This window comes from Vigna radiata, chromosome 8, assembly GCF_000741045.1.
Source record: "Vigna radiata var. radiata cultivar VC1973A chromosome 8, Vradiata_ver6, whole genome shotgun sequence".
Lineage (NCBI taxonomy): Eukaryota > Viridiplantae > Streptophyta > Magnoliopsida > Fabales > Fabaceae > Vigna > Vigna radiata.
The window spans coordinates 5790864-5803347 of NC_028358.1; the positions used below are offsets into that span (position 1 = coordinate 5790864).

The 12484-nt window shown below is 31.8% G+C and overlaps 1 protein-coding gene across 1 annotated transcript; it reads right to left on the minus strand.

Annotated features, from left to right (window-relative positions):
• Nucleotides 1-7742: 7742 nt before the first annotated feature.
• On the minus strand, nucleotides 7743-10993 carry LOC106771675. Its single transcript, XM_014657677.2, has 3 exons — nucleotides 10966-10993; nucleotides 10320-10370; nucleotides 7743-8461 (listed from the first exon to the last, which is right to left on the minus strand). The coding sequence occupies exon 3, from the start codon at nucleotides 8443-8445 to the stop codon at nucleotides 7888-7890; it is 558 nt and encodes a 185-aa protein (XP_014513163.1). The 5' UTR covers nucleotides 8446-8461; nucleotides 10320-10370; nucleotides 10966-10993; the 3' UTR covers nucleotides 7743-7887.
• Between the last annotated feature and the right edge of the window lie 1491 nt (nucleotides 10994-12484).

The following is a 12484-nucleotide window of genomic DNA, read 5'->3' on the forward strand; positions in this document are numbered from 1 at the left end:
TGATTAGGTTTGAATGTACATATTTCTTGTTATAAATCATAAAAAAATTCATTAATTACATTTATTGATAATGAAATTTGAAGTTAAGAATGATCAATGTGTTATATTTGGTGTTCATTATGATAGGGTTGAATAGAATAATTACCATTTATTGTGTAGGACATTTGTACAGATGAAATATATGTTATTATGTGATAATCAATGCTTGAAAATATCACTTGTATGTCCAATAAGTCTTAAAAAAAATTGGTTCACTTAAAAATCAATGTCATTTTCATACTTGACCCCTGTGTGCAGAAACTTTGCTTGAACTCCCCACTTATTTGACCTTTGCTCCCAGAGTTGTTTTTGCACAATGAATTTTACAAATATAACTTCAATACACGTAAGGGAGCATAGTTCAAATACATCAGCTGACATAAGAAAGTTACTAAGTAGTTATGTTTATAACAACATCTCTGAGATCGTCTTTGGAGTAAATCTCGTTTTAAAGTATCATTTGGAGCATGGAGTGTCAGAAGTCCAGGCAAGGGTCGTCTGAGTCTTTTTCCACCGCCACGCCCTCCCTCCCCACACGGCCGAACCCCTGCACGCTCTTGGCGCAGTCGCAGAACTGCGCGGAAGAGTCGACATGACACGAAGAGAAGGTTGTGGTACTGGTGGTGGTGGTGGTAGTGGTGTTGTCTCTGTCTTGCGACCAGTGATGGGTTTGGGCTCGGAAGGTGGGCCTCTTGGGGCGACGTTTGGGGTGGAATATATGAAGGAGAAGCTTGGGCCTTCTACAGGTGTCGCAGCCTAAGCTAACGGAGACAGTGTTGAAGGTTAGTTTTCTTGCTGAACTTGACATTGGTGATTGGTAATGCAATGTGTTGTGTTGTAAGAGTCTGAGAGAGTGAGAGAGTTGTGGAAATGGGAATAGGGTTTTATGGGAGTGGGTGAGAGACTCACCTAGACCACACATTTATTATTATTATTATTTATTATTTATTATATTAAAAAAATATGTAATTAAATAAATAAATTATTAAAATAGAATACTATTAAAATATAAGTATAATTTTTTATGGTCTCTTTTAATCTTTTATAAATATATGTGAATATTATTATTTATTTCACATGATATTGTTTGAAAACAAAAAAATTAAAAATATTATCTATGGTATATTTTATTAAAAGTACCTTCTAATAAAAAAATTCAATTATATAAAATTAAAATTAAAAGTACCTTCTAATAAAAAATTCAATTATATATTTTATTAAAAGTACCTTCTAATAAAATTATTAAAAGTACCTTATACACCAATACTTATATCCAAAGTTTCTCTTATTCTAGTATCTTGAATTCAACTCTTCTTGTAGAACGTACAATATTTGATCTCTTGACTTTGTCCTTGAAACCTAAATTGTGGTTTTCTAACTCCTTATCTTCGAGGCAAGAATTTGTCTCAAAGGTTTAAACCAATTCTAAAGAAGGTATATAGGTCAAGTTGTCATTGAATTTGTATTCCTCTACCACTATAGAGCACAACACACTACCACAAAAGCAAGAACAAGACAAAAAATACTATAGACAGTAACACTTGAATCACTACCCTTCCTTTCCCCAAACCTTCAAAATTAAGAAAGGAAAATTATCTCTAGTACAAGTCATGAGTGTGCACCCTCATTCCTTCTATAGAGACATTTTCTGTTCTCAAAACTTCCAGTTAGATAAAAAAAATTTACCATCTAGACTTGGAATAAATGGTAAATCATACCATTTAGACTCAACTCTTCACAAAGAAGACACGATAAACCTGCAACACACAGGTCATCCTAAGGACAAACTGCTCTGATACCATAATGTGACATCCCAAATATCATATGAACATATAATATAATAGGATTCAACTATTATAATATGTAAAAGCAATTAAGAGTATAAGGTAACAATATTGATTCATACAGTTATCCAAAATAAGGCTAAAATTTAAAACTTAAATACAAGTTTAAGAGTTCTCCAAAATACATAATAAACTAAAGATCCAAGGATGCCTAAAGAGTGTTTCCAAAATATAGAACATGTCAAAATAAAAGCTAGAAAAGGTCTTAAGAGCTAGGGGATAAGTCTTCATTCTCCAATGCTTGCTCCAAAAGGTTCATCATCCCCCTCTGCTCACATCCAAAGTTGGATGATCATCGCAAAGAGAAAAGACACCGCACATACAACACACACAAGAGTAAGGGTGAGCTAGGTTTCAAAAGCATATTAATCATCATACAACAGTTAAATAGAAATCATATACATACATGTGACTAACTAGAACAACCTATCATGTCATGACACAACTAGACTCGTCCGGACTTAGAATGAATATCGATCTTGGGCGGGTTGTGCACTTGTGGTGGCCTCTACTGCTTTGCAAAGTCATTGCCGAGGGGTTTCACCCGACCACACACAAGGTTAGTCCGTTACCGCGCAATAGGCCTCTAGTGATAGCGCCTACTCTAGGACCTCCCACTACTCTCACCACATGCGTCAATCCTCTCTAAGTGAGAATGAAAGACCATTAGAGTATTGGGATAACCCCCCTATATGGAAGCCTCATATATTCATTCTAAAACACTACAATGATCTCACCTAGAGATCTTACTTCAATACCATTCAAATCACAATCCTCTTTGAATCATCAACATACCATACTTGTTACATTCCACACCAATCATAACCTTTATATGTACATACTTTCAAACTATAATTCACACACAATACACATGCCCTCAATCATGTTGCAAAATCAAGCCATGTATACAAACATACAAGGTACTCTTTCAGTCAAACAACATCAATCAATCCATGGCATAAGGATACTCATATTTAGGTAAGGAAAACAGCTCCGAAACCATCACTAACAGCTCGGGAAGGGTCCAAAACCCCAAAATGACCTAAGGAATGTCCAAAACGGACATTCGAAACCCCACAAACTATCAAAAACAAAAACAACAGCAGAAAAGGGCGCCTAACCCCCTTTAGGGGCGCCTAGGCGTCATATCAGTTGACAGTAACTATGAAAATTGGCTTTTGATGCACTTAGACCCTATTCTAATGACTAAATGGGTTCTTTACACATTTGTATTGATGGGAAAACATGTTTGTAAGTTAAAACTAATATCCATTTGGTCATTAGATCCAAGACTAGGTATATCAAACCACTTTTGACAATTTAAAAACCTAATTTCATCAACCTAGAGGTCTAAAATTGAATTTACCACTTAGAATGTGTTTTTAGCAAATTTATCACTTCTAACAAGTCTCAAATGACTCACTCAAATTGTCACCACTACCCACTTACACCTTAGACCTCAGTTACTCAAAAACACCCTCTCACTTCCTCTAAACTCACTAAAAACACTAGTTTTCTTCGATCTAAGGACTTAACTCCACTTTTACCATTTAGAACCTCCTTTTAACCAATTTTATAGTCCTAACAAGTTATAATTAACTTACCTAAGCTACCTCAACAGTTCAAATATGCAAAAAACATCTAACTCTAAAATTCCATACCTTACTTCCTCTTAAAAGACCCCAAAACAGTACCAATTTTCTAAGTATGATGTCTAATCAATACCACAACAGATTTCTCACCCAAATCCCCTTTTAACGTTTTCAATCATAACCAATTAACTCATTCAAATCAGTTCTCAAACATTCATACTAAAATTTCACAGTTTAAACATTCCAATACATGCACTAAATCCACTCAAAACAAAGAACAAGAGCCAAACCACATACCAATTCAAAATTTAGCATATACACATCTCATTCAACAATTTTTTTTAACAAGACATTAGCTCCCCTTACCTCTTATGCGAAACAGCTAAACTCCAGAGAGCTCCAACCACACGCTTGTGCTTCCGGAAATACTAGAATCACCTATAAATCACCATTGGGTGATAGAATACAAATTTAAGAATTTAGTAGAAACTAGAAATTGGAAGAATGTGAAATGGGTTACATGCAACCAGATTTGTTGCATGATCACAACCCTAAAGTGAATGGAGAAAGGGGGTTTCAACTTACCCGTTAAAGAGTAAGAAAATTGATCGGTGGAAAGCGTTGCTCTCAGTTTCCAGATTGTTTAGAAACTCCCTAATCAACAAACGAACGGTTCAGAGAAGGATGGATTTAGAGAGAAGGCAAAACTTAGAATAGTTTAGTTTCTAGAGAGAAAAAGTGTTTTGTGAGAATGAATCAGGATTTCTATTACAATTTTATTTATGTTAAGAAAATAGAATTGTTGGTTCTTACATTTATCTTCACATATATTCATGGAAAATATTGTAAATCGGTTTTTATTTTGTTACTTTCATTTTTTTTTCCTTCAAACGCACTAACTCTTTTTCTTTTTCTTTTTCTTTTTTCCCTTATATATAGAGAAGAAGGACTTAGTGACTTTAGTGACTGTGAGAGTGAAACTCCATTTTCAACACTTTGAACTCAAGAATAATACAAACTTGTTACAACATAATTATTAGTTTTAAAATTTGGATTTGAGTTATGGGAAAAAAATGAGTAAAATTGTTTAAAAGGTCACATATTTATTAGTGTTTCAACATGTCTAATTAAATAAAGCAAAATACGTCAATGTTTAAAAACTAAAAATATGCAAAGATTGAAGTGGTTGAAAGTAATTGCATGGTTCAATGAGTAGTGATGAATGGTAAAGGTTGTTTCATATTACTCTTTTTAATTTTTATTTTTTAATATGTATATAATTAATTTTGTTTCACGAAAATTTTCTTCTGAAAGTATTTTTAATTTTGCTAACCCAAATATATTCTGAATATATGATTGAAACTAATTCTAAAAAAAAAAAACGTAAGTTGATAAGGCACTTTTCCAACTAGTATTGAAAATGAAGTTACAAAAGTGATTATACAAATAAGTGCTATTGGAGGGGTTTTATTATTATTTTTGTGTGTGTACTCTTAAAAAGTAGCTATACACAAAAAGTAAAGTAGTTTACAAAAGTGTCTAATGGCTTTTATTGAGTTGCAATATTCATCATGTACATTATTGTGACTTTTGTAGCAACCATCTACACAATTTAGATTTTCTTTTTACATGGATTAAAATATATATTTTTAGAATACTTGAAAAATATTTTTTTAAAAATTAAAAATTAACTTATATATATGAAGTTTTTCTTTATTTCTTTCTAAATTATTATTTATAGACTAATTTTAACCCATAACAAATTAGTTTTTTTGCATTTCTTTTGCAAAAGTGCTTAAAGAGTAATTTTGTTTTTTTTAAAATGCCATTAAAATTCAACAGAAACTTATCTATGATCTAATTATCACACTCCATTATGTCATAGGAAACCGTTCTAGGTAGCTGGCAACAGCTAAAAGCACTTATATTTCTTCATTTCCTATCAGAAATAGTTGAACATTTTAGTAACTTTCAATCCAGCAAATTTATCCATACATAAGTTGTTATAGGATACAGTGTAGTTTTAGTTTTTTTTTAACTGTTTAAAATAAAATTATTATTATTTCTTAATTTTAAAAAGGTTTAGTAAAATTTAAAATCTTTTAAGTAATTATACTAATGAATACATATATATTAATTAATTAAGCACATTCATATTTTATATAAAAATGCATATATTTGAAAACGAGCACAATAAATATTTTGTAATTACTTTTATCAAAAGATAAAGGAATCATGATTATATTTCAATTTTTAAAAGAGGATTGGTAATATAGAAGATTTTTATTAGACAATAGATACAATATTTGATTTATAAAAAATATTATTATTGAAAATATTAGGTCTCTATATTAGCTCATTGCCTTACATTATAATAAAAATAAATCTTAATACAATAATATTTTCAATTTTTTACAAAAATGACATAAATATATATAATCATTTCATATCCAAAGCCAGAATATTTGTTTTCATTTTGTGTTTAATATTCACAACATCACATAGATATAGATAATATACATACAATGCATAAATAATATGATATGGATGTAATCATATTCATCCCAATATATAAATAATATCTTAAAAAAATTTCACATTTCACAATCATATTCCCATAAATATCAACAGTTAACCATAACTTAAATAGATTTATACATACATTGCATCAAGTTTTTCTCATGCAAAATCAAAATTCTTATTAATGTGAATCGTGATTTTGTTTTAAGTGACTCAAGGAAGTAAAATTATTTTAGCTTGATTTTATTTAGCAAAACAAAAATCCACTAACATGAAAAATTGAGCAACATTTCGAATAGATACCATATCATCTCAATTTTTCATCATTATTAACACCTCAACCTCTAATTTCAACTTAACATTCATATATTCAAATATTATTATTCTTTTTAAATATATCCAAATAATCACTGACACATAAAAATTCCCTTCAGTTTAGATAATATAATGCATCCATCTAAATTAAATGTACATCATGGTTAAATTTAGCTAACTCAAATTGACCATTCTTTATGAAGTGATTTAACTTATATACAAAAACAAATTTTCATTATTTTAAGATATCATTGTTCAATCTAAATTTTATTCCAATCATTAATTACACTTAGAGATCTAAAACAGAAAAATATATTTATGAAGGGTTTTAATGATCCTTCTCATTATGTTCTATTTATAATGAAAAACACAAGAGTATATGAAATACTAAGAGTATGCAGACTAATAATTCTTATACGTAATGATTCTAACAATTACCATAAATTTAATTCACATATTAAAGCAACTTAAGTAATTAGATAATTAATTCACAAAGATAATATATCATTTTGAATTTAAACTAATAGACATTAATTTATTTTCACTTCTCAAGTGAAAATCACACTAAAAGTGAGAAACCATAATTTAATTTTGACAAATTTATTTATAGAGCTTTTAAAATAATTAAATATAAGAAAAAAATGAAATGAATTTTTTCAAAAGTTTAGACTAATAAATGTTGTAGATTTTTTTTCATATTACTTCTTTAATTTATTTTTTAAGTTATGCATAAATTAATTTTAATTTATAAAAAATTATTATTTTTTCTCTTCTAAAAAATATTATAAAAATTTAATGTACACAAATTCTGTACAAAAAAAAATAGTACATCTAGCTGTGTTTACAATGAAACTTATTTGACATATAAAAAAATTCTTTGGGCATCCAAACCCTCCTGCACCGTGTCCCTGCCTTCTGCGCCAAGCATGGGCGTCTCAGAACAGCGTTTGAAGAGAACGGTGGAAAGCCTGAAGCCAACCCTTTTGGTGCTCGCGCTGTGAGATTCTACCTTCGTGAAGTTGGCTACTCTCAGGCCAAAGCTAAAGGCATAAGCTACGAGAAAAAAAAAAGCGCAAGCGTCCTCCTCAACCACCTTCTTCAAGTATATATAATTTATGTATATATATATATAGTAAAGACTCAACCATAAACTCTACAAATTATTATCATCATTATTATATTATAGTCTACAATTTCAGGTCCACCACATGTTCATGGTCCCAACTAATTTCTACATACGAGGTTGAGTTTTAAAAACAATTCTAGAATAATTAACAGAAATCCATGGCTTCTACCACCTACCTAGAAAGAATTAATGAAACCTCAGTATGTCATACACAGATTGACCAAAACTCTAATAGTAATAAACCATTTAACAATTTCTTCACAAAGTTCATGATATATTACTACGTAGACAGAAAGATCAATAAAGTCGCAGCAAACATTTTTAGGTCTGTGCAATTGCATTGCAGATGTCTTAAACTATCAGAAATTGCAAAAAAAAAAAAAAAAATAGTTAGAGGGTTACTCGTCCAACAAATTCAAAACAAAACATGTCCTAACCGAGTTGAAACACACTACAAATGGGAATATTCAGGAAATTCAAGATTTCTTTCTATATCTAAATCGACCAAGCCTTGTTTTTTTAGCGCAACATCTTTTTTCAGTTTCTGAAGCTCTTCTTGTTTCAGTTTTTGAAGTTCTTCTTGAGTTATTCCTGGTATTCTTTTTTTCAAATCCTTTCCTTCAAGCTCCTCCTCCAGTGTGCGGATCCTTTGTTCCATTCTTTCTATCTCATGAAAATTCTCGGCAATATCTTTCTTCGCGAGAGCTGAATCAATATACGGTTTTAGCCATCCCAGGTTAACCTTAAAACATTCTGCCTCATTACACGCTTTTACAAGTTGACGACATCCATAGCTGTTCATATCCCTAATTTTCTTGGTTTTCAAAATTCGAAGTACTTCCCCTAGACACTCGAAAGCACCTCGTTGAAAAGATTGTCCATGGTCCTTGTGGCTCTCAAGGAGAGCGGGATAATTGGAACAAGCTTCAATCACTAAAGGCATGACTTCTTCACGCAAATTCAGTTGCTCCATGAAAGTTGTAACTGAATTGAGATTGTTCGTAGACATGATTTCTTACGATTTCCTGTATGCCAAATGAGAGTTTATAAGAATAAGTAGACATGATTATACAATAAATGAAGTGAACAATTTATATATATATATATATATATATATATATATATATATATATTACTGTTTAGAGGAGCCAAAGTTAGAATAGTCTATAGATATAGATTTGTTGCTTAAATTGATCCAATCACTAGAGAATATGTTTGTATGTCAGTAATGCACAGTGCATAATAAATAACAAACTGAAGCTAAACTTAAGCTAACTGTAACAGAATAAATCCATATAAAAGAAATACATAATTCACCAGATTACAAACTTTTGTAGGTCCTAGGGCACAAAAAGCATAATTTAGTAAATAGCATAAAAGCTTGTTAATTTTAAAGTTTAATAGAACTGTTTTTTATCAAATGAATTTTGAACCATTGAATGGAATCGGGATTTGTGCCCAACTTAAGTGTTGTCAATAGCATAGCGGAAAACTGCAAAAAAAACTTAAATCCACTGTATTATGTGGCAGATAGCGACATGGGAAAAGAGCAGAAACCAAATAGAAGGCAAATTTTTAGTGTATAAAAGAAAAATTAAAAATAAGAAAAATAATTCAAATTTCGAAGAAGTTGAGGTTAAAGAAAAGAGAAAGGGGAAAGAAGGAGGAAAGGATTAAAGGAGAAAGGAAAAGATTTAAGAAAAGAGCAAACAAAAATCACAACAAATAATGTTACCAGTAAAAACAGAGGCGTTTGAATTTGAAGTGTTTAGAGTTTTTGAGGAAATAATAGAAATTTTAGTGAGAGAATGACACTCAAAGATTGCATGGCCTGAAAATAAAAAAGATAATGTGGGGGCTTATTTTAGAAGTAAGAAAACCCAAGACAATCAGTAAAAAGTAAACAAATGAAGAAGAAAGAGACCAATAAACAAAAGCACTAAGATTCTTATGTTTAAGAAAGCCAAGTGTGTCTTAGTATAGAGTGCTACCCAAATAAGCACAAAGAAGATGCAACAACATAGACCAAAGCTTTTCCCCACACAAGATTTTAAATCCTTTTAATGGTGTTACTGAGAATTTTCTTGATCTTGTGTAGCTAGTCTTGCAATACAAATTATTTTACCTTAATAGACATCTTTTCACAAATACACTGAAATCATTCCTTTATTTCATCCAAGATACATAAATATTGTGACAAGTAGATAGCCGCCAATTTTCACCTCCAAAACAATGCTAGTACATTTCTTGTTGAACTTGCATTTCATATACTCTATTTTATTTCTTACCCTTCAAAATTCTCTATACATAAGGAATGGGTGTGATTAGTTATGAAATTGCCTGAAGATTGAAAACGATACAAATGAATATTTAGTTCTAGTACAAATAAGTCTATGGAATTCAAGACTAAGTAGTTATGGTACTGAATTACAGAATGAAAATGATACAAATGAATATTCAGTTCCTAATGTGTCTCAGCTTCATACAGGTCCTAATGTTGTGTGTTCTCTAGAAAATTGTAACAAATAGGCATTCTATGACTACAAGAGCTAAGGCTGGTATATTCAAACCTATTAAACCGATGCTGCTGCTATCAATAGATAATATATATTTATGTTGCTAACTATTTAATATATAACAAGTGGTAAATTTATTAGCCAAAACAGTGCAACTTATTTCTTTCTATCTCACAAATCCTTCAGTATTCAAGGTAGATCATTAGATAAATTTGTAAAACATTCCTTAAAGGAACTCTAAAAAATCAATTATTTAAGAGAGGAGGAGAGAAGACAATGTTGTCCTCAAACAACACTTGTTAGTCATTGTACTGTGTTCTAGGTATAAACTAATGATGTTTTCCATATATGAAGCATGACATTCTACCTGCGTCCAAGAGCCTGAAGAATATTCTGAGAAGAGCAAACAGCAACAGTCCTGACGCAAGAATGGCCTCAGTAAAAAGGATTTCAGGAATAAAATAGCTAGGGATTAAATTCCCAGTCAGTGTACTAATAGCTAGGGATTAAACACACTCATAGAGCATTAGTAGGATTTCATCTATTTGAAAAATAAAATATTGAATTAAAAAGCATGTCATTTATATACATCAACAAAGTATCTTGTTCCCAATATAATTTCAATGAGGCTTTTCCAGATTCGTGGATATTCATTTTTAGAATTTCTTACTCTAGAAGACAGTATTTTGCATGCTATCTTGCCTCGATTTTCAACACTAGGAAAGCTTTATATCTCCTAAGTTCTAATAAAAATACACCTCACAAATATACTGGTAATCTATGACCTTAATATGCTGGATTACGATTGCATTCCTCCTCAATCCCATAAACTAGAGTTTGTGTTTTCCTCTAAAACACGCGGTACCTTGCGAATCCCGTAACCTAAATAAAAGGTGCTATTGCGAATCCTCTAACTTGCTAAACTTCACCAGCAACGTATAACGGTATAACCAAAACCTAATATTGAAAATTCGAAAATGCTACGGCGCAAAGAGAGGGAGAAGAGAGAGAACCTGGATGCGTGGAGAGGGAAAACGTATCTGAAATTAAGAAATAGGTCTCATCTTCTCCTCTTATTTCCAAAAGTAAAAAAATAAAATAAAATAAAAAATATTATATTATATTATATTTACATATAAATATAAAGAAAAGGATAATGATAATTTGACATATAGAGGTGACAAATTTTTGACACCACCACGTGTCGTCTTCTCAGTGGTCCACCTGTCAAATAAAGGAAAAAATTAAAATGACGTGGAAATGAATTTAGAGAGGGTCTGAAGTACCGCGTTTAGGGATGGCAACGGGTCGGGTCGGGCACAGATAGTGCCTACCCGCAACCCGACCCGTCGGATAAAAATGTACCCGCCACCTGCCGAGTACCCGTTTAAATAATACCCACGGGTATTTTAAAACCCGCGGGTACCCGTTGGATACCCGTTTTCAACCCGCGAATATTTAAAAAAAAAATATTTTATAAGTTTCTAAATAAAATAATTCAAATTAAGTTGAAAAGAATTTTGAAATGTTTTAGATTTTAAGTTAAAGGTGCTACGTAAGAGAATAGGGAGAAAAAAAGAGGACTTATGCATAGGAAACTAAGGACAGAGATGTAATTTTAACTTCTAAGCAGGTAACGGGTACCCACGGGTACGGATAGTGCAAAACCCGAACCCGACTCGATAAAAAGCGGGTATTAAAAAACCCGCTATCCGCTACCCGCGGGTACCTATTACCCGCGGGTACCAACTATCCACAACGGGTTTAATCCGCGGGTACCCGCGGGCACGGGTTTTTTTGCCATCCCTAACCGTGTTTCAATTTTGTAATTCAAAATCATATTTCACATTTGGGCTTCAAAACCCTAGAGAGAGAAGCACCTCAACTCAGCCGGAAGAGCTCGACAGAGTTTCAACCATCTCTTGTAAACCTACACTGTTTAATGTTATCGGAGGACATTCCCCCACTTTACTGTCGATTGGAACGTGCCTAGCCACTGAAAACTTAGTCGCGTGAATAGGTTTTGGAGTTCGAGTGACTTCCCACCGTTCATCGGAAGAGCACCGCTGTTGACCATTCACTGGAGCACTTTTCGACTCGACCGTTTGGAAACTGCCTTGTCCACCGAAAGTTGTCTCATTCCGCCGTCGTACCCTACCTTTCCCGATCGAGTGATCTTGTTGTGTTCAGAGCGTATGATTTTTAGTGTTCTATGGTTGTTTTTGTCATGTATTTGGGTAAAGTGAACCGTTATATAACATGTATTGTTAGCTTCCATTTTAAACGAGTGGATTAAAGTGTGTATATTAATTCCAATTTTGTTATATATTCTGCCTTGAATTTGTCAAATTCATAATTATGAATAAAACATTTCAAAATGATTTTTTTCAATTTTTCTCTAGTATCTTTTTGTTTATGGCTTTAAGACACAAGCAATGGAACTTCATGTAATATGGCTTCGAAATCAGGCTTAAGTATCCCTTTTTCCTAATTATTTATCTTTTCTTTTGTGTTTTTCTTTGCATAAGCTAC

What these genes read in the sequence shown, in the direction of transcription:
- LOC106771675 (XM_014657677.2), bottom strand. Translation starts at nt 8,445, where the DNA reads ATGTCTACGAACAATCTCAATTCAGTTACAACTTTCATGGAGCAACTG.